The sequence below is a fragment of the Ammodytes marinus genome (genome assembly GCF_949987685.1).
Source record: "Ammodytes marinus genome assembly, chromosome: 23".
Taxonomy (NCBI): domain Eukaryota; kingdom Metazoa; phylum Chordata; class Actinopteri; order Uranoscopiformes; family Ammodytidae; genus Ammodytes; species Ammodytes marinus.
In genome coordinates, this window is record NC_137227.1 from 5597010 (window position 1) to 5620511 (window position 23502).

General features: G+C 45.7%; 1 protein-coding gene across 1 annotated transcript in view; it reads left to right on the top strand.

The window, feature by feature from the left end:
* sema4f (sema domain, immunoglobulin domain (Ig), transmembrane domain (TM) and short cytoplasmic domain, (semaphorin) 4F) overlaps nucleotides 1-23502 on the top strand; it is a gene marked incomplete at its 3' end in the record, with an annotated part of 51817 nt that overhangs the window by 25358 nt on the left and 2957 nt on the right. The window contains exons 2-9 of the mRNA XM_080051600.1: nucleotides 12876-13021; nucleotides 13665-13724; nucleotides 21770-21868; nucleotides 21981-22092; nucleotides 22268-22387; nucleotides 22531-22685; nucleotides 22805-22986; nucleotides 23351-23492. Of these exons, the coding sequence (XP_079907726.1) occupies nucleotides 12876-13021; nucleotides 13665-13724; nucleotides 21770-21868; nucleotides 21981-22092; nucleotides 22268-22387; nucleotides 22531-22685; nucleotides 22805-22986; nucleotides 23351-23492 (1016 nt within the window). The remainder of the gene's footprint in view (nucleotides 1-12875; nucleotides 13022-13664; nucleotides 13725-21769; nucleotides 21869-21980; nucleotides 22093-22267; nucleotides 22388-22530; nucleotides 22686-22804; nucleotides 22987-23350; nucleotides 23493-23502) is intronic.

Sequence of the window (23502 nt, forward strand, 5' to 3'; positions counted from 1 at the left end):
CACACACACACTGATTCCAAAGTGTTATCTGTCGCTGTGGTGCTAAAAGCGTGCGAAAGGATCAGGCCGCACGGTGCTTGGAGGCCACAGGTCAAAAGAGGCCGTTGTGTTTGTGTCAGTGTCTGGTGAGAACTGCTCGTAGTGGAACCATTTAAAATAAATATACCGACAGACACATGGGGAGGTGTGTGTGTTTGTATGACTTTTACTCCTGACAAGCGCTAGTGAGTTGATAGCTTGGAATCTACAGTGCGGGAAGAGGCAGTTATAAAATTTGGAATATGAGACATAGAGATGGACACAGACAGCATTCAGAGTCGCCTATGTCCCCCGTGACAATGCACCCATTATTCTTTACACTGAATGAAACTGAGAGGAGAGTAGTGGAGAACCAGGGCAGGGAGGGAGGCGCTGAGAGCATCTCTCCCCACTCAGGGTGAGCCGTTCTGGGACACAGAGTTCCCAGCAGAGCCCCCTGGTTTCTATTAACAGCATCGGCTACTGTACCGGGGGTGTGGACGAGAGGAAATGAGAGATTTGCTTTTGTTGTAGTGTTGATAGACTTCTTAAAGGGTTATTCAATCTGCATTTAATTCAAACTTAAACTCTGGTTCAGATGGTAGCAGCGAAAGCTTTAGGCATTTTGCACACACAGATAGCTGCCCCGACAACCACGCACAAACTCGCACTCTCACCTCGCACTCACACACACACACACACACACACACACACACACACACACACACACACACACACACACACACACACACACACACACACACACACACACACACACACACACACACACACACACACACACACACACACACACACACACACACACACACACACACACACACACACACCCTGGGGGTGAGTGAGATGCCAGTGGTTAAATGTTGGCTGCTTTGATCTCTGGTCTCTGTCAGTGGCCAAAGTCAGTCCGATACACTGGCTACTTTGTCCTGTTGTCAAGTCCTAGCCCCAGACATTGTGAGCACAAAGTGGGGTTTTGGAGGAAGCGTGAAGACGTTTCACTTTTAGCACATCAATCAGGTTTTAATGGTTTTAATGGGCCATTTTTACTACTAGCCACAGGAATTACGGTCAATTTTAGATGATTCTCCTACTGTTTTACGTCCAATACCAATGCAGGAAGTGGAGGATTTTCATTAACCCATTTCCCCTAACCTCGACTGAATATTTTAGCTACCCGACCCGACCTTAGCAAATAACACAATTTTCCCCTACCACTTCCATAGTTGTGCTATGCATGGATATTGTAAGAAGCAAAAACCTACAACACATTGGCTTTGAACTTTGTCCAGGGTTCATAGACATTCTTGTCTAAGGATGGAAACAAATGTGGTCAATGTAAGCAGACGCTTTGCAGTGTGATTAGGGGGTTAGGCTGTGGTATCTAGGATGTGGGGTCACCTGGTGTGTGTGTGTGTGTGTGTGTGTGTGTGTGTGTGTGTGTGTGTGTTTTCTGTGGCTGTCTTCAGCTGGCTGTGTGGATGGTAGACTTTTTTCCTTTTTCTTTTTTAGCCAAATGGGAGGACAACCTCACTGTTTTTTTTACCAATGTTAATGAGACATGTGCATGACTGGTGTGAGCCCTCATCATTTAAATTGCTCGTTCTGAGTCTTTTCATGCCTCTCCCTGTATGTTAAAGCGCCAGACTCAGCTGCCACGCACTTATTAATCATTAGCTGTCACCATTAGTCAGCGCTAGTGTCGAAACAACTCTTCCCACTTTGCTCTTGACACCGCCACACACACACACACACACACACACACACACACACACACACACACACACACACCCCAGTCCTCTCCTTTTGTGGCCACTTCTTTGCTTCTGTCTAAGCACACAGTCAAATGGCTACTAATGACTCCACCTTTAACCCCTGGTTCATGCCTCAGTGCACAAATGAGGACATAGATGTTGAGTTGCAAGAGATCAGAAGGCCATTATACTGTCGCTCTGTCAACAAAACGTGTGTCCTCAATCCCTCTCCTTTCCTCACCCAATCTGTGTGTGTGTACAGTCTATGGAAGAACACAGATTTGCCTGACATGTGAGAATTGTGTGTGTGTCTGTGTGAAAAAGGCTGAAAAGTCTAAATGCGAAAAGATTCTGTGTGTGTGTGTGTGTGTGTGTGTGTGTGTGTGCGTGTGTGTGTGTGTGTGTGTGTCTACCACTATTTTTGTGAGAACCAATTTGAGTTTTGGACCTAGAAACGAGGATATTTTGGTCGGTTCTCACTTTGTGACAATAAGGAAAGGGGAATTAATTATGTCAATGAGTATAAGTAAGACCTTGAAATGCGCGCGTGTGTGTGTGTGTTTGTGGGTGACGGAAAGGGAGTAAATGCATCACCCTTTCAGCAGGAGGCCTTGTGGTGGACAGCTCTGCAGGGCTTTTCTACATTGTCTTTATCAGCAACGGACAGGAAATTGGCTTTGTTAATCATTAAACCTTAGTGTGCACATGTAAAACCACTCAGAAGTTTGACTTATGACACACTCACACTCACTGCCCTTCTTACTCATCATTTTACTATCACTGACTAAACCCCTCAACAATGTTATCTAAATGACACTGCCTAGTCACCTATGAACAATTAAAAAAAAAATAAAAAATTATGTCACACTCTGTGGTGATGCTGTGTGGTGATGTTTTAGTTCAGAACACTTTTCTCACAGTGCAACTCAGTGTGTCAATGTCTGTAGAAATGAGGTCAGAGATAGTTAGGGTCCAAGTGGTTTTTCAGAGCATTGACCAGCTTCGTGGGAATTTGTATCAATACTTATAATGTTCTCTGCAGCTTCGGTCTGACAACTTTTTTTTCTTTTCTTCACAGTGTTACCTATGAAGTCACTTTAGGAGTTCTGTTTTGAGTGCAGTGATGTTCATAAAGTAGAGGTTGAAAAACTAAACCAAAGTGTGTGTGTGTGTGCTGGTTTGTGTGTGTGAATGGGTTTAGGTCTTATTGATCTTCTAGCTCTAGCAGCATGTAACCTCTGACCTTTGGCTTGAGACCCCATGGGTCAGCGGTGACATGCATATGACACTGACCAGCTGTTGCTTCAGGACTTGCATATGTTATCAGTTTTATTTGTATGTGTGTGTGTGTGTGTGTGTGTTCGCCACCGCGAGCAGATGTTCGCTAGAACTGTGTGGTTTCTTTAATGAGAAATGTGTGTGGGCCTCTGTGTGGTTGTCTGTGCAGCGGATAAAGAAGTGTAGTTAAGTTTTAAGAGCTGCAGTAGAAATGACAGCTCTACTGTGTGGTGGTAGCACATGCAGACACACACACACCCACACACACACATGTATAGACACATGTCATTTTGAAAAAAACAACCCAAATGTTGGTTTGTGCCTCCATCCATCAGAGTGTGCGCTGGCATGAAACTAACCGTGAACTCAAACCCACAATTTAGCCACCCGCCAAACACATCAGGTGAAAAACATCTGTGTGTGCATGTGATGCATGTCCGTGTGTGTGTGTGTGTGTGTGTGTGTGTGTGTGTGTGTGTGTGTGTGTGTGTGTGTGTGTGTGTGTGTGTGTGTGTGTGTGTGTGTGTGTGTGTGTGTGTGTGTGTGTGTGTGTGTGTGTGTGTGTGTGTGTGTGTGTGTGTGTGTGTGTGTGTGTGTGTGTGTGTGCGTGTGCGTGTGTGTGTGTGTGCTTAAAGGACCCTGTGGTGTTGGGCACAAGTGAGTTAGTCTCACGCCATTTGGTTTTTGCCCGGATACCTCTCTCTCATGCTGCGTCTGCCCGTTTAGCTCTGTGTCTTTCCCTTTTTTTCCGCTCAGCCTCCTGTTGTTCTCGCCGTACCCCAGAGAAAACATCTGGAGCAAGAATATTGTGAAATAGTGAACACATGACACAATCAGAGACTATCGAATCCTGTTAATTCTCTGGAGGAGTGTGTTTCATGCAGTTTATTACTACAATCAGTTAGGTTGACTGTTGTGCGCGTCCTTTGAAGCTTTCAGCACTTTGAACTCTACCTCCGCCATTGATCCCTGTAGAGAAATTCTCTTTTCTTATTCATCCCTCCACAGGGAGGTCAAAGGCCAGCTACAGCTATAGCAGTGAAGGGGGTGCTGCCGACAGTAGGGTGTTTAAGCTCTGGTTCTCCAGCTGAATTTATGTTATTACTACTAACGACTTGGACACATTGTCACCACAACGGCACAGGAAGTGTACAGAAAAAGACTAGTGGCAAATGATCGTAGGTGGAAGAGAAATAGCAGTACTCGCCTCTGGCTCAGAAGTGGTTGGTGCCAAGCTCAGTCCAATCAAAATAAGAGACATTTGTAAAAAAAAAATAATAATAATTAAAAAAAAAATAGGGTTTATCTTATGAGACATAGCACCATACTGCAACTACAGATTTTTCTTTCTGTAGGGTTTCACAGTTTTGGGAGTAGTATTCAAATATTTTACCGATCAGAACGTATCAAGTCATCAATATATGCGGGAAGAGACAATGTCATTTGGTTGTTACATTACATTCAAGCAAGTCCTGCATTCAAATGATCACTTCATTGAAATTGAATAAGTATCATCAGCTAAATATACAGTAAATTAAAAGGCAAAATGGCTCTTGTGAGTGAGGTATATTAACATTGTATGTTTAGGCCACTTCTAGGGGATGGGCCCCTCCTGAGTGTAACACTATCTGTCTTTTCCAAAGCTAAAAGTTACAGAAGTGTTGTATGTTATGGCTGCTCCTGCTCTAAAGAAACAGCTTGTCTCACCGTTTAGTCTGAATGCACCGGCCAGAATCTAAACACAGTCAGGCAGGTGAGCATTGTCTAAATGTACCTTTGTGTGGAAAGACATGGTTCACTTTTGTCAACACTCATTGTCAGTCACCTCTAGCCTTTAGAGGTCAATATACTGTGGTGGATGAAGTGAATACATGTATAGACTTTGTTCTGCTTTTGGCAACACATGACTATTTTCCCTGCCAATAAAGCCAATTTAATTCAATATAGATATATTTCACATAGCTTTTCTAGGCCTATATATTTCTTCCTCTCTTCCCTTAAAAACAACAAATAATTTATTTTAAAATGACTTTTATTATTACTCTGTAGATATTATGCCTGAATATTTATTATTATCATACGACAGCAGTTCCCCGTTATAACTAGAAGTACAGTCTTACTACTTACAGTAAGATAACAATAACAGGGTTGTGTTGATTCAATGACTCATTCATACTGAAACTCTCTCACACATACACACTGGGCTATATGCTGCAGGCACCAGCTTCTAAACCAACACACACACACACACACACACACACACACACACACACACACACACACACACACACACACACACACACACACACACACACACACACACACACACACACACACACACACACACACACACACACACACACACACACTGCTACCACACTCACATGCACATGCTAATCCTGCAGGGCATGGGCGAATTTAGGGCAAGCCTGATTAGTAGTGCTACTGCTTATCAACCAGAGCCAGAGAGAGAGAGAGAGAGAGAGGGAGAGAGAGAGAGAGAGAGAGAGAGAAGGAATTGGGGGAAGTGGAAGAGGTTGGAAACTGGGGGAAAGGGGCTGAGAGAATTGAAGATATTGCAACGTGGATTCACACAAAGGAATTCTGTTTTTCTGTTCCATTGTTATCACTATTTTATTCATCCAAGAGCATCCAAATATAAACACACACCCCGGGGGGGATGGGGAATAATAAAAAGACACAGAATAAGAAGAAGAGTAGCAGCAGAGCATTGAGTGATGAAGTGGGCAACCAGCCACTGCAACCTTTCACCTCTTCTCTTCCTCCTCCTCCCTACAAACCTACTCCCTTCATCTTTATTCCTCCCTCTCTCTGTGTCCTTGTACGTTCACTTTCTGATGCCTTACGTTACGTCCCTCCTACTACATCTTCTCCAGTCTTCCCCTGTACACTCCTCTCTCAACCTTTTTGCTTTCTGCCTGGTAATCCTCCACTTCCCTCAGGACTTTTGCTTCATGTGTGTGTGTGTGTGTGTGTGTGTGTGTGTGTGTGTGTGTGTGTGTGTGTGTGTGTGTGTGTGTGTGTGTGTGTGTGTGTGTGTGTGCTCTCACTGGGGAAGGAGAACCTCAAAGGAGAGGCCAACATTAAGTGTGAGGGTCATTTGGTGTTCTTGATGTCTTCATCTCTGAGTGGAGAGGAAGGAGGCCAGATATGCACTACCAAGTAGATAGCCACTTCATTAGGACACTTCTTTAGATAGGCTTCAATTAAGCTTAATTAGTAATGCATTAATTCATCATAGGTACGTTCTCAGTTAAAAAAAACTTGAATCTTGGGTTGCCAGATCCTTCTGGATTTGTGTTTCGTCCGTGCTACGGAACACAATCTTTACACTTTATTAACATTCCAAGCAGCAGTGAAGATGGATTAATGTAAAAAAAATCGAACTGAGGACTTTTGGCCAATCAGAAAGTCACCCTTCATTAAATAACTGTACTTTTAACAAATGGAAAGCACTTGCCAAGGACATTTTTCGCAACCTGGCATCCCAGGTTTTTTACATTTGATTAAACTTCCACTGGTCCTAACCGCATCTCTTCTCTACACAGCCTCAAACAGCCCTGAAAGGTTTGCAGTTTCATTACATGAATTAAACGTCTGTGTTTCCTCAATGCCACCCTCAACTTGACTTTCAATGGTCCCTCACATTGTGTGGTTTCTCGGTATGCTGTTTTGCTGCTGTGAAATCACTTGGGTCCAACAGGTTTTTTTTTTCATTTAGACTTTAATTTCAGGGACGAAAATTGCTTTTAAATTTTAATTAAAGTGGCCGTTAAAAGGTTATACGGGCTGTTAGATTGGAGTTGATGACATTTGCAGACACAATGGCACACTGGTAACCCTTTACTGTGGCTCTAATAAATCCACCTCAAAGAGAAAAATAAGCTGCTAGAAGGACGTTGCTACGAGACTCATAATAACATGTATATGTACTCTGATGAGTTAAGAATAACCTTGTCGTGCTAGGTTTGATTTCCTATGCTTGTGAAATTATACAATATTGTTTTAGATGGGACACTGGAACTACCATCTATTTTGTCACTCATTTCTATCTTGTGTTCCAAAGCTGCTCCTATCTATTGCTCTCTCTGCCAACACAATTTAGATGTTCAGAACTTTATATGCTAACCTCTAAGGAAGATAAAGCATTGATCTAATGTGAGCTATATCCAAATTGCGTCTGCATAATATCGCTCCCTGTTGCACGACTACAAGCAAAAAGAAGCAGACCACAGCCATTTGTGGCATTCGGCTGCAGTGGTATTTAGCAACCAATGCTAACAGGAGCTAAATATCGGTACCATCCTCTCTGTAGATCTGAAGAGCTTTGATGCCTTTGTAAAGGCCCGTTTATTCACTGAGAAGAGGCTGTGGTTGACCGTGACCACAACAAAAAGAGGAGGTTTCTCTTTCACTCACCCTCTCTTGATCTCTGACGAACACACAAAGGGTCAATGAGACTGTATGATGTTTGACCAAACCGGGGTTAGAGAGAGGGGCGAGAGAGTCTGGGGGAAGATGAAGCGTTAATCTTTATTTTTTGCGTTTTGACATTCGCATTATGAAACAACCCCCCAGCCGAGCACCCTGCCTGCCCATTTGTGCTTTTTAACACACTCAGGAGACAGGATATGCCTGGATAGCTGACTCCATATCATCAATCAAAGCAACGACAATGAACCACTTACGAAACAATAAGTAGGGGTTAACCAAACACTATATACACACACACATACTGTATATACACAAGCACAGTCTTAGGAACAATTTGAATTGTCTGCATGCTGAAACATACATTGTTTTTTTTTACTTGCTGTAAATTATATTCAACTTTACCATGTCCGTGCAGCAAACAGAGAACATTCAACGGAACAATACCATGGTTGTCAACTATGCATTCCTCCACAACATTGTTTATTGGTTATAGCATTGGTTGTGTGAGCATGCTTAGAACTTGATGTTACACGTGCCAGAGATGAGGTTAAGGCCATGAATAGCAGGGGCAGTATATCTGCATATGTCGCCATGTTTTTTTGTGCACAAAAAAGGAAGCAATTGATATGAAATATGATATGCAAAGTGTTGGAAGAGAGCGTACGGGTAAAAATAATTGCGCATTGGGAAGAATATTTGTTTTACCTGATATAGTAAAATAATTTATTTTAAAAACGCCGGTTAAGTTTACACGTGTGTATGAATGGGTTGTCCCACTTTGGGTGATGCTATTCGTCTGCTGTCACTCATCATAATGTGTGGTGAAGTGGTGAGCATGGAGCCTGCTAATGGGTTTGCTCTCTGATGGGACAATCTTCCAAAAAGCTGGTGTGTGCCTTTAACCTGTGGAGTACTTCTGTCTGGCTGCAGCTCAACTATTCAGAGGAAGCAGCAGCTCGAGAACGACATTGAGCAGAGTGGATGATGGCGCTCTAAATGTGTGTTTCTCCACTGTGTTGATCATGCAGCTGTGTCCTGTGTGTGTGTGTGGTGCATGCTTGCTTGCGTGCGTGTGTGTGTGTGTGTGTGTGTGTGTGTGTGTGTGTGTTGTGTTGAGAGACCCTGGAGGCAAGAGCAAGTGTGTGTGTGTGTGTGTTTGAGCCTATGTGCATCTCCTCTCTCCATCCCGTCAGTTTTGATTGACAGCTGGAGGAGGGAGGTGTATAATTTATCACTTCCTTGTTGGTCAAATCCCACTATGCCCTGCAGCCAGAGACCAGGGTCCCCCAGAGCACAAACCAGTTTATTAAACCCTTAATGGACACACACACACACACACGCACGCACACACACACACACACACACACACACACACACACACACACACACACACACACACACACACACACACACACACACACACACACACACACACACACACACACACACACACACACACACACACTCTCCTGGTCTCTCTCCATGGCTGCTTCTCAGTCATGTTTAATTTATAATGAATGAATGATTCATGACGGGGGAGAGGATTTTGTATTTTAGGACTACTTATTCATTTATACTATCACCAGTCGCTTTTTAAAATATACCCTGGGTGTGATATTTTTTTCCCAGCATGCATAAGGTCACCACATTTTAATCTTTTAATGCGAAGTTCTTCCTTTTTTTTCTGTTATCCTGCACTACCCTGTGTATTGTCCCATCCATGTTACGTCAAAGCATTTGAATAGCACCCTCAAAAATACTGGGTTATTTATAATGTCTATTTAGCCAGGAATTACAGCGAAGGTCTATGTTGCATTCCAGTTCTTTTAAACGGCAACTTCATGCAGCCTTAATCAGCCAAATATACAGATATTTCCCGTAGGATTTAGTGAAGAGCCAAATAGAGCTCAAAGGAGAGTAAATATTTGAATTAACATTCCCCAGATGGACAGAAAAACATCTCTAGATTAATACCAATGTTGCTGTCTGCTGAATGTGTTCAAACATATGCAAAGGTTTGTTGGCAAGTTAACCATATTAACGTAACAGGTGGCAAATTAAAGGAAATTAATTCAGGCACATGGAAGATAGAGTTTATACAACTGTTCATGACATATTCTTCTACCATCCCAAATTGTGAGAGTGGCAAAGAAAATGAAAAAAATGGGTTATCTTAGCGTTTTAATACCAAAGATGAGGAGCAAATTGAACACACTTTCTGCAGTCAGCAGCTACTCAGTTGATATTAACTTTATACAAAGGTTTAATCTATAGCCTGTTGCAAAGAAGTAAAAATGCCATTCTTGTTGCAACACTTGTCCTTAGGAACAGTGTTACCACCTCACGTGCACATCTTCCTGTACACACATCACACAGGAATGGGCGCTGTATGTGCACGTCACTGAGGCACACAGGTGGGAGGTGATACTTGATACACGGTGAGCCACAGGGCCCTGCTGTCAAACAGGAGGCATTAACCCAACCTGCAGAGCATCCTTTCTTCCTGTGACACACGTCAAATCAAACGTATGCTTATTAAAGTGCTTCTAACAAACAGCTCCGTATGTCACCATGAAAATGAAAGACAAACAGGGGATGAGAAACAAGAAACCGCGTGTTGTGTGTCTCTCGCAACAGGCCTTCTTTCAACGTGTGCCTCGATGTGTAGGGTTAGAGGTGTGTTTTTGTGTGTGTGTTTGCGACTGTGTGTGAGAAGGGCAGATGGTATAGCTCTAGGATTCGTCTCTCTACATTAGGGTGCACAGCAGGTGGTGGAACCGTGTGTGTGTATGTGTGTGTGTGTGTGTTGTCGTGTCCTACACAGCCGGCAAGGACCAGCGCACAAGGACATCTCTCCAGACCTTGCCTTTGGCCTGTGTCACTAACACTCATGTCTACTTCTTTCTCTCTGTGTGTGTGTGTGTGTGTGTGTGTGTGTGTGTGTGTGTGTGTGTGTGTGTGTGTGTGTGTGTGTGTGTGTGTGTGTATAAGACCAGCTGTAGGACATAGGCTGTAAAGTGAGTTTGAAGAAGTGGTGTGAGCCTGCAGGGTGATGAGAGGTTGGATGGTTGACAGAGCAGATTAACAGTAGCCACGAAGGGGGAAAAGGAAGAAAAAACTGAGAATTCTTTGAGAATCGTTTATTTAAATAGCTTGAGGTGTAAAACCTGAAAAGGACACACATCTATAAACAAACATTAAATCAAGGGCAAAACTTCACAAATACACACTTACACCTGCAGCTTGGTCGTATTATGCATCTGCTTTAACAGACTGCAATCTCCCTCCTCGTATTGGCCGATTTTCAGGAAGTGCAGGTCCCTCTGTGAGCCAATCAGAGCGTGGCTTGCTTGTGTGACTGGCCTGCGGGCCCGAACAGATGGCTTCTTAGTGAATGAGAAATGACATTCATGTGTAATGTTACGGGTGACAGACAGAGAGCGGCTGGATGAGGGGGTGTGGATGGAGGCAGGGAGAGAGAGAGAGAGAGAGAGAGAGAGAGAGAGAGAGAGAGAGAGAGAAGATGTCTGTCATTAAGTTACAGGCAGATGTCAGCGTATATATTTTCTTCTTTTTTTTCACTACACAGAACAACACAGGCGGGCTCTAAGTGGAAAACCATGTCAGCGCAGAGTGCCATTTATCAGAACGCACAGACACGGTACTTAGTCCCATCCCACCATCAGGGGAACAGAGGATGATTGTGCCAAATTTGGTCGTCATGTTCCCAAAAGGATTTTCCTCTAAATGGTGTCCTCTTTCACTCATTTAAGAACTATATCAAGATGTAACATCTCTTTCTTTAACAATTAAGCAAAAAAAGTTGTGTTCCACTCCTTGTCTGTTTTGCTGTTGAACACAAGCCTCTGTGAATGTGTGACTCCTCTTCACCTCTACCTGCAGAATAATACAGGGGGCGTGTGCGCCAGTGATTTTTCTCATCTCCTCCTTGTTCCCTTTCTCTGAATTTCACGATATTGTATCAGCTGAGTTGTAATATCTCATTACGTAAGCCCGAGCCTTATTATCCGATGTGACGGCTGCACATTAAGTAGTGTGTAAGCGTTTGAGCCTGTGTGTCCATAGAGGATGACACGGGTACTTAGGAGATACGAGTTTAAACATCTTAAGCAAAATGATGTAACCCCTTAAAAGAAAATGTTTTCGTTATTTTCCTCTTACAAATGAAACGCAGGATTCATGAACAACGTATAGAGGGAAGTTCTATTCATAGATTTTCTTAGAAAGCAAGTTTCTGGAAAGCACTTATGATATAACACCAGCTTATCCTGTTATTATTTCCAACATGTTAGGTAAGAGTTAGCACTAATCCAGCAGACTCATAGCAGCACGAAGATGAATATGAATATGAATATGAATATGAATAGTTTCTGGCCTTACGAAACAGTGTTTAATCCGTGTTTTGGTCTTCACCATACTGTTTTTGAAGCTGATACCGACTATACATTGGCGATATATACAGTATATATGAATGCACTGTACATATTCTGTATTTTACTTCAAACAACCCTTTGGCATTCTTAATTTTCTTGTTACTTCTTGGCCAACATATTTCTGTGTCTGTTTGCCTTTGCACATACGAGTGGCGAATGCTTTGCCATTGTCATTAGTCCTCATTAATGAAACGTCCGATTGTGCAAATACACTGAGTTCAGGCGGAAACTTATGTTTTAAATATTTTACCAAAAGCAAAATATAGTTAAGAGTGTGACGTCTAGGCTCCGACCTCATCACTCCCCACAGGTCTATTTAGGCCTTAATGCCAAATTTAAGAGTAATGGATAAATATCTATTCCCCCAGAGCCAACAGGTGGGTGCAGGTCCAACTAACATTACAGGCTTTATTCATTAGCATTAGTCTTTAATCCCACTGATGAGTTAATCTGAGGCACAATAAAATCCTTTCTTTGTTGTCACACACACACACACACACACACATGCAAAAACACACACACACACACACAAAGTCACAGAAACAGATGGAAAGAGAGTGATGAAGACTTAAACTATAGAGGGATTAGAGGGGTTAATCTGGGGCTCTGTTTGTGTTAAAGGGCAAGGTGAAACAAAGGCCTGTCTCCCATCCATCCTCATCCCTCCATCACTCATCTCGTTTTCTCTGTTGAAAAACCCTTGCTGGGAATATGGTGTTTTGATTCTATCTCATCCGATCCACCAGCTATTCTGACATTTGGCCAAACATACTTATCTTTGGATCTCGCCATACAGTTTTTCCTGTTAACCCCTCAGCTGCCTTTGAGTGCATCTTTCTTGTGGGATGATTGACAGCAGCACTGACTCTCCCTCCTCTTTCTCCGTTCCTTTCCACAGACAACGTCATTGGTCCAGATGGGTTCGGGGGCGTGGCCAACTTCAGCACCTTCCTACTGGACCAATCAACGGGCACGCTGTTCCTGGGAGCCAGGGATGCCATACTGGCTGTGGACACCAACAAACTGAACCAAACACCAAGAAAGGTAGGAAGGGCCTGTCTGTAATATATTGCCATATTATATTATGAACCGGTTCTTCTTGTTTCTTTGCCATCAAATTTAACCTACCAGGAAATTAAAGTGAAAGGAATCAGGAAATACACTTATTCACTTACTCATCGAGAGTTATATGAGATGATTGATGGCACTCAGAGCTGTAAGCCAAATATTAGCTTAATTAAAGGCATACTCCAAAATACTTTTTGGCCAAAGTAAATCAGACAATATCTTCTCACCGTTCGCTACCTGCCCGTTCTTTGTGTGTGCCCTGAAAAGAAATCCAGTGTTAATACACAGCCTAAGCTCTGTAAAAAGGGCATGTTGATAGATATGGTGGGCCCACTTTGTTTACATACCAGTTTACATAGCCTATGCTGTGTATTGACTGTGTCGAACTATTCCTCTAAGGCAAAATTCTGATGATCACTCAAAGGGAAAATAATGACCAAGTATGATTAGGATTCTCTAGGTGATTAATTGTAAATGCATTCTAATCTTGAGCTAATGGACTAATATCGGTTAAAAAAGAATTGGAACTTTTCGTGGCTGACAATCAACTATGGATCAGGTACTGGTGAGGACAATGACTTCATCCAGTCGTCTCTGTCTCTCTTTGCCCTTGTTCCAGATTGTCTGGGACGTGCCGGAGGAGAAGCGGAAGTCTTGCGTGGCGAAGGGAAAGACAGAGGTGAGAGCTGCCATCAACACACATCCATGCCTGTACTAGGAAGTGATTTTCAGTGACGCACAGTCTTTGCAGTAGCTGTGTCTTTCTCTTTATCCTGATGCAAACCCTGTAGTAAAGATGCTTTATACGTGTGTGTGTGTGTGTGTGTGTGTGTGTGTGTGTGTGTGTGTCTGTGTCACAACCCCATGCTGTAAGGCATTGGGTGGGAAGTTCTGGGAATTATGCCAAAACCTCATCAGGGCTGTGTGTGTGTGTGTGTGTGTGTGTGTGTGTGTGTGTGTGTGTGTGTGTGTGTGTGTGTGTGTGTGTGTGTGTGTGTGTGTGTGTGTGTGTGTGTGTGTGTGTGTGTGTGTGTGTGTGTGTGTGTGTGTGTGTGTGTGTGTGTGTGTGTGTGTGTGTGTGTGTCTAGATAGAGAGACAGAAAGAGAGTAATAGTGTATGTGAGGTCACAGACGAGGTCCAGTAACCATCTATGGAAGCTGATTAAATAGAGCGTCCTGTACACTCAAGCTGTACATCTCATTATGGTTCAGCCAAAACACGGCATCACCCAGACTACTTAAAGTAAACCACCAGCACAGTGGATCTATATTCATTGATGTGAGGAAACGGAGTGTTTCGCCTCCGTGAGAATGGTGACTGATTCACTCACTGCAATCAGGTGTGTGCACTGATTGGCTGATTGAGCCCAGGTGTGAAGAGGCTATATCTGCCCTGAGACCCCACTGCTCTGTGCTGCTCATTGTTTGCTCTATGCGATGGTGAGAGGTTCACTCTGAGTGCCCTCTGAGTTAGTAAAAATAATTGTTCAAGTTTTGGTCTTTCGTTCAGCTGCTTGGCAGCAGTGGTTTGGTTCTCACTTTAGTTTTGTTATTAAAAGGTAGCCTGTGTGGCCCTGCACAACTTTGTGCTTTTTGTTTTCTGCCCCCTCCCAGTGTCGCGTTGCGATTTAGTGGTTATCCCTCCGGGGATAACTTTTAGAAACCCCTTGGTCCGCACCTGTGTCCCTAACTCCCCCCCAAAGCCTTACAGAATGAGCAGCCCAATGCAGGGCACAGCGGACCCCACTAGTGCTGCTGGGGACAGTTTAGAGGTCCATAGACAGGCAATTTCGGCTCAAGGAGCCCTATTGGGCTCACACGATCAAACGCTACGTGCCATTGTGGAGCAACAGGCCTCGCAGGACTGCATGCTGCGGGAGATACTGGCCCGTTTACAGCCACCTGGGCCAGCCCCTACCCAAGCACAAGCACCTCCAGTTCCACCCCATGACCCTTTTGTAGTCCAGGAGACCAAGTTGGCAACCCCAGCCCGCTATGACGGGCATCCAGGGAGGTGTAAGGGATTTATAACCCAATGCAGTTTAGTGTTTGAGTTACGACCCTCTATGTTTAGCACAGACCGAGCCCGGGTCGCATATATAATATCCCTTCTTTCAGACAAGGCCCTTGCATGGGCTACAGCCTTGTGGGATAAACAGACACCGGGCTGCGCTGACTCTGCTCTCTTCATGGCAGAGATGAGGCACGTGTTCGACCATGATGTAAGCGGCCACGAAGCTGCCAAACGCCTTCTTAGGTTACGTCAGGGCTCTTCAAGCGTTGCAGAATTTTCAATTCCATTCCGAACTTTAGCTACAGAGTCAGGTTGGAACAGGGAGGCTCTAGTGACCACTTTCGGTAATGCCTTATCTGAGAGGGTTAAGGATGAGCTAGCTTCCCGTGAGGTTCCGGATTCTCTTGAGGATTTAATATCATTGGCCATTCGAATTGACAACAGAATTCGTGAGCGCAACAGGGAGAGAAAACCGGGGTACCCCCGCCCTATGTCGGAGGAGTCCAGCATCTCTTGTGAAACAACTAACTTGCCTAAGGGGCCCCTTAGCAATGATGACCATGAACCCATGCAGATAGGACGCACACGGCTTACCTCTGCGGAGAAACAGAAACGTATGAGCAGTGGAGCTTGTCTATACTGTGGCAGGGGAGGTCACTTCATTCGCCAGTGCCCCTCAATGCAAAAACCCGGTATGCAGGGAAACGAGTAGACTCTGCAGACCGTGGGGAGGCCTCGCCGAGTCTTAATATTTCCCCTTGTGTGGATAATCACACTTACTTGCCCTTTGAGTTATTTTGGGATGGAGACTGGCGCACTTTTTCGGCATTTGTCGACTCAGGAGCAGCAGGTAGTTTTATGGACTCAACCCTGGCCCGTAATCTCAAACTACCAATTTTTGATCTTCCTTGTCCACTTGCAATCACCGCAGTGGATGGGCGACCGTTGGGTAGGGGTAGGGTTGAGAAGGTCACCTGCCCGATTTGCATTCGCATTGGCAATCACACGGAAGCAATTAAGTTTTTTCTTATTGATACACCTCAGTTACCCCTCATTCTGGGACACCCATGGCTCAAGGAACACAACCCCCACATCAATTGGAGGGCGGGGCAGGTGCTGAGCTGGGGCCCAGACTGTGCTTCTCACATGAGGGACTCAGACTCGGTGCGACTCCAACCTTTGGGCCTGGGGCCTCCTGCTGCTACCACCTCCTCTGCCTCAAAAACTCCCAGTTCATTAGGCCTCACCTGTGCTACCCCCAGTGTTCCCCTGACTCTTGGGGCTCTCGAGCCCGTGACTCCTTCCAACTCTTCGTCTTCTGTGTCTAATCTTCCCAGTGGGGTTCCGGTAGAGTATGTTGAACTTAGTGAGGTCTTCAGTAAACAGAAGGCTTCCACCCTTCCTCCGCATAGGCCGTATGATTGTTCCATCGATCTCCTCCCAGGCACTACGCCCCCCAGGGGCCGCCTGTATTCGTAATCACAACCTGAAACATCAGCTATGGCGGGCTATATTGATGAGGCTTTAGCGGCAGGTTTCATTCGCCCCTCTACATCTCCGGCTGGAGCCGGGTTTTTCTTTGTGGGGAAGAAAGATGGGGGGCTTAGACCCTGCATTGATTACAGGGGCCTAAATAGCATCACCGTTAAAAATCGCTACCCACTCCCTCTCATGTCCACGGCATTTGAACAACTTCAGGGTGCATCGTTTTTTACCAAGTTGGACCTTAGGAATGCCTATAATCTGGTGCGCATACGAGAGGGAGATGAGTGGAAAACGGCGTTCAACACTTCACGGGGGCACTATGAATATCTGGTCATGCCCTTTGGACTTTCGAATGCTCCTGCAGTTTTCCAGGCGTTGGTCAATGATGTCCTCAGGGAGATGCTTGAACATTTTGTCTATGTGTATTTGGATGACATTTTGATTTTTTCAAAGTCCTATCTGGAGCATGTGTCTCATGTTAAGAGGGTTCTCCAGAGGTTGTTGGCGCACCAACTCTTTGTCAAGGCGGAGAAATGTGTCTTCCATGCCCCCACAGTCAAGTTTCTGGGGTACATTGTGGAGCAGGGCAGTGTCAGAATGGACCCAAGCAAGGTCAAAGCGGTGCAAGATTGGCCTCGACCTGACTCTGTCAGACACGTTCAGCGCTTTTTGGGGTTCGCTAATTTTTATCGACGCTTCATTAGGGGCTTTAGCTCGATTGCTGCCCCTATTTCTGCACTGGTAAAGGGGCCGCCTTCACGATTTCATTGGTCCCCAGGGGCTGAGAAGGCATTTACGGAACTTAAGAGAAAGTTTACCACCGCACCGGTCCTGATTCACCCAGACCCCTCCATACCATTTGTTGTCGAGGTGGATGCCTCAGATGTGGGAGTGGGGGCGGTTTTGTCCCAAAGTTCTCCAAAGGACAAAAAGCTCCACCCTTGCGCATTCTTCTCTCGGCGTCTTCTACCAGCCGAGAGAAATTACGATGTGGGTAACAAGGAGCTGCTGGCCGTGAAGTTGGCCCTGGAGGAGTGGCGCCATTGGCTTGAAGGTTCCGAGCATCCGTTTCAGGTCTGGACAGACCATAAGAATCTGGCATATATCCAGCAGGCCAAACGCTTAAATCCTCGCCAAGCTCGCTGGGCCCTGTTTTTCAACAGGTTTGATTTCAATCTTTCATACCGTCCAGGTTCGAAGAATCTGAAGCCGGATGCCCTATCTCGACGATATGAGTGTTCAGGTCGTGACAGTTCCCCAGAGACCATTGTGCCCCTCACTCGCATCCTTGCCCCAATCACCTGGGAGATTGACACAGTGGTTCAGGGGGCTCAACAGCAGGAGCCCGACCCAGGAGGGGGGCCCCCAGGCTGTCGGTATGTTCCAGCAGGAGTGCGACCACAAGTTCTTCAGTGGGGTCACTCTTCACGCCTCACCAATCACCCTGGTGTTCGTCGCACTATGGGTTTTCTCAAACAGAGATTCTGGTGGCCCCGGATGGCGAGAGATGTGAGCGAGTTTGTGGCGGCTTGCACCATTTGCGCCCAAAACAAGACGTCACAACAGCCGCCTGCCGGTCTGCTCCAGTCCTTACCTATCCCGAAACGCCCTTGGTCTCATGTGGCCCTGGATTTTATTACAGGACTACCCTCATCGAAAGGGTTCACTGTCATTATGGTCGTAGTAGATCGGTTCTCAAAGGCAGCCCATTTCATCCCGCTTCCTAAGCTTCCTTCTGCCCTAGAGACCGCCCGACTTGTAGTCAAACATGTCTTTTGCTACCACGGCCTCCCCCAAGACATTGTGTCTGACCGAGGTCCCCAGTTTGCTTCCCGTTTCTGGAAGGCATTTTGTTCCCTTGTGGGTGCTTCGGCTAGTCTCTCGTCAGGGTTTCACCCCGAGACCAACGGTCAGACTGAGCGCACCAATCAGACACTCGAGAGAACACTTCGTTGCCTGGTGTCCTCCAATCCTACCACGTGGAGCGAACAACTGGTGTGGGCTGAGTATTCTTATAACACTTTAAAGAATGCATCCACTGGTCTCTCTCCTTTTGAGTGTCAGTATGGATATCAGCCACCGTTGTTCCCAGAACAGGAGAGGGAGGTAGGGGTGCCTTCGGCGGCTCAGTTTGTCCAGCGGTGTCGTGCTACCTGGAGGCGTGTTCGTGCTTCTCTTCAACAGGCTGTGGCACGGCAGAAGCACTATGCTGACCAGCATCGCCGCCCAGCCCCAAACTATCGGGTTGGTCAAAGGGTGTGGCTCTCCACTAGGGATCTCCCATTGCGGGTTGAGTCTCGCAAATTGGCGCCACGTTTCGTTGGTCCCTTCAAGATCATTCGAAGGATTAACCCTGTCACTTTTCGCCTTCTGCTTCCCCGGTCAATGAGAATCCACCCCTCGTTTCATGTTTCCCGCCTTAAGCCGGTCCGCTCCAGTCCACTGGCACCTCCAGAGAGGCCTCCGCCTCCACCCAGGCTGGTTGGGGGTCAACCAGCGTACACGGTTCGGCGGATATTGAACAGTCGACGTGTGGGACGTGGGATTCAGTACCTGGTGGACTGGGAGGGATATGGGCCTGAGGAGCGTGCCTGGGTCCCAGCTAGGGACATTTTGGACCCAACTCTGGTCCGGGACTTTCGCCGCCTCCAGCCTGGGGGTCCTGTGGGAACGTCAGGTGCCGTTCCTTAGAGGGGGGATCCTGTGAGGAAACGGAGTGTTTCGCCTCCGTGAGAATGGTGACTGATTCACTCACTGCAATCAGGTGTGTGCACTGATTGGCTGATTGAGCCCAGGTGTGAAGAGGCTATATCTGCCCTGAGACCCCACTGCTCTGTGCTGCTCATTGTTTGCTCTATGCGATGGTGAGAGGTTCACTCTGAGTGCCCTCTGAGTTAGTAAAAATAATTGTTCAAGTTTTGGTCTTTCGTTCAGCTGCTTGGCAGCAGTGGTTTGGTTCTCACTTTAGTTTTGTTATTAAAAGGTAGCCTGTGTGGCCCTGCACAACTTTGTGCTTTTTGTTTTCTGCCCCCTCCCAGTGTCGCGTTGCGATTTAGTGGTTATCCCTCCGGGGATAACTTTTAGAAACCCCTTGGTCCGCACCTGTGTCCCTAACTCCCCCCCAAAGCCTTACAATTGAGTACTGTCTCACTGAGGAATTTGTTCGGACAGTTTAGCGGGTACTACCAGGCTGAAACAGAGCATCATTATCACAATGTTGGTTCTGAGATTACTCCAATGGCCTGATGGTGCTGAAAAAAGGCCTGAAAAATGCCTCTAGTCCAGTGAAATCAGGTCAGGTTAAAACATAAACAGAGCCAATGCAAGATCAGTGCAATAAGTTTTGACCCATTTTATTTAATCGCCATCAACACAGCTTTCTGCGCTCCTCTGTAAGGAGATACAGAGGTGAAAGACTGATGAAGGCAGGAAATAGAGGGGTTGTGTTTTGTCTGAGAAGACATGGATGACAAGGGCGTAAGGACTGAGAAGAAAGACAGAACGAAAGGGGCCAAGAATGATAGATGGGAGTGAGCAAGAAAGGATAGAGAGACTGTTAGGAGAAAGAAATGGATGAAGATAACGGACAATAGTCTCAACAAAAAACTACTTTGAAGTTGAGCCACAGAGACGTGTGAGTGAGTGAGTTTGTGTGTGTGTGTGTGTGTGTGCGTGTGTGCGTGTGTGTGTGTGCGTGTGTGTGTGTGTGCGTGTGTGCGTGCGTGCGTGTGTGTGTGTGAATCATGCATGAAATAAAGACTCATAGGGACAAATCAGGGCAAGTTATCAGGGTTACACAGGTTAGGACAGGATGTTGCTCAACACAGGAAATTGGTTGCTGTAATAAAAATAAATAGATTTTACTTGAGTTTAAGTCAACATTGCATCGATCATTAGGCAGACCATAGCACCATACGTTTCATCTTTGTGGGGCTAAAAAGGTAAATAAACACTACACTTCTAAGGAGCTCGAGTGTGTTAAGTATCCATCAAATGCCTCCCAGAAGAAATCTAATATTAAAGGTCCTAAATTCAAGTCACGTGTCAACAACTCTTGACTCCTTTGGGATTATTACTATGTGCTGACTGGGAAGTTGTTTACCTGTCATAGAATGCATACAGGTTTGTACTAAAGTATTTTGTCTCCTTGCTATTTTATGGTGATACCTCTTGATATGGTAATAGATGATTCGGTGTCATAAAGCAAGTTCAGGGGAGTGAAAACCCTTCTTGGGGGAAAAGGGAAAAAATAAAGAAGCATAATCATCATTGTAACCTACAGCACACTCACATAGAACATAATGAAATAGATAGACATGAACAGAATCAAGCCATTCCAATCACCCTCTGCCAGATTGTGAGTGAATCTTATTAGAGTGAATTAGGTTAATTTGGACCAATAAAATAGCTAATCCCAAAATGATCCCATTGTTACGTGGATGAGTTCTCTTTGTCTCCGTCCTTTGCACTTGAAAGCGGTACCAGTGTGAGGGCGGGTGGCGCGGTGGTGGGGGATGATTTGGTTGACATGATCTGGGCATCAGAGGGGATCAGATCCCTGCTGGGACCAAGGTGACTCAGGCCTGGAGCTCATCCAGGAAGGCACGCGAAGACACACACACACACACACACACACACACACACGCACGCACACACACACACACACACACACATACACACACGCACGCTTACCGAAAATGGACTGCGTCATGGTTTCATGGTGACTCGGGAGGGACAATGGGAGTGTTTTTCCATAACAGCTGCGGACTTATTGTGCATGTGAATAAATAAATAAAATGAAGATAGAAAGGTGAGCTCAACAACATCTACTGTATGTACAGGACATTTTCAGTACTATTTATGTTTGAGAGTGAGTGGTCTTCATTTGCAGTTTGCATGCCTGTGTTACTGTGAGCAAGCATGGATGGTCTCTGCTTGGACCCATGGGGGTCTCAAGTGTCCAACCCAGCAGTGGGGGTCTCCTATTTCCAATCAGAATCATTGTTACACCAGCTGTTATCAGAATTCACTCCGATCCTTTCTCCCAGAACTCAGTGTGGTTAATACAGGATCGCTTCTGATCATGGGCATTTGGTCTTTGGTCCTAAAACTCCTCAAACTGAGTCAAACCATTGATAATGTAATGCTACAGGTGATAACTCTACTGTCAACAGCTTGTGAAGTTTGGCTCTGTTTTATTTGTGGCTGTTTGTCTCCCCCTGCAGGTTGACTGCAACAACTACATCCGTCTGCTGGAGTTCCTGGGCGATGGACGCATCTATGTGTGTGGCACCTATGCCTTCGACCCCCAGTGTGCCTTTCTGGTAAGTGTGTGTGTGTGTGTGTGTGTGTGTGTGTGTATTATTCATATGGCAATGATATTTGCCTTGCCCTTGTACTTCTAATTTCCCCTTGTCTTCTCCTGTCCTCTTGCAGGAGCTGTCTTCCTTCACCCTGGAGCAAGCCGAGGATGGAGGGGTGAAGATGGAGACAGGGAAGGGCAAGTGTCCCTTTGAGCCCAGTCAGCACTACACAGCTGTCATGGCAGGTGGGACAACACCGCTGAATGTTTGACTAATTGATTGATTAATCTTCCTGTCATGTTTTTAGTTGTTGCCTAGTTGATTGGGATAACAGCTTAATCTAAGTTTTTCTATTGGTTTCTTTTTCATTTCAGTGTGTATTTGTTCAAATAAACCTCACTCACTTCTCCCTCTTTTTAGGCGGTACCTTATACACTGCAGCCACCAGTAACTTCCTGGGAACGCTTTTCGACATCTCCCGCGCAACCGGCGCTGAGCAGGAGCGCATCCGAACTGAACGATCCATCAACTGGCTGAGCGGTGAGACACACACACTTGTAGAACCCCATGCACAGACACTCACAACACACCAAAAAAATATGAAAAAAAACTGTGCGCTTATGTGTGTGTGTGTGTGTGTGTGTGTGTGTGTGTGTGTGTGTGTGTGTGTGTGTCTTTCTCAGACCCAGAGTTTGTGAGCTCTGCCTTCATAGAGCAGTCGGAAGACGGCAACCCGACGGGAGACGATGACAAAATCTACTTCTTCTTCACTGAGGTGGCCAAAGAGTATGACCTCTACACCAAGGTCAAGGTGCCCAGGGTGGCACGAGTTTGCAAGGTGCTCCCAACGTCCTGACCAAAGATTGATTGATGGATGGATTGATTGATTTACTGATGTTTTACCTTATATGAATACACCTTCTGACTTTCCGTTTCCCCATCCCCCTGTCTGTTCAGTCTGACGTTGGAGGGATGAAGACTCTGCAGCGACGGTGGACCACCTTCCTCAAGGCGGAGCTGGTGTGTGAGGACAAACCCAGCGGACAGCGCTACAACATCCTGACCGATGTGTTCACCACGCAGCACACGCCCGGAGACCCCGGCAGCACACACTTCTACGGACTGTTCACCTCCCAGTGGTAAGCTGAGGGGACGGGGAGGCAATTTAGTTAGTTTGTTACTGTATTTTAGTCAATGTCATCTGTCGGCTATAATATATGAGAGAAGGAGCAGTTATTAATGGAAGCAGGTGGATCAGAGAGACAGAGAGAGAGAGAAAGAGAGAGAGAGAGAGAGAGAGAGAGCGATTTATTTTACCGTACTGCAAGAGAGGCGTATCGATCTTTTCATGTTCCTTTCAGCAAGAAAGGCATTAAGCCTATTTCCCAAAATGTCAAACCATTCCTTGGATTTTGAATATCTTCAGAGACTCTTCAAATATCTAATTTCTCTCCAAAAGTGACATCATGTCTGGATGTTAACTCTTCTCTTTCTTCTTCTTAGGGAGCGTGAGGAGTTATCAGCAGTGTGTGTATTCAGCCTGTCTGACATCAGCAAAGTGTTGGACGGTCCCTTTAGGGAGCTGAAAAAGACCTGCGAGAACTGGATCAACCCTGAACCAGTCCCCACACCCAGGCCTGGCCAGGTACTCAAAC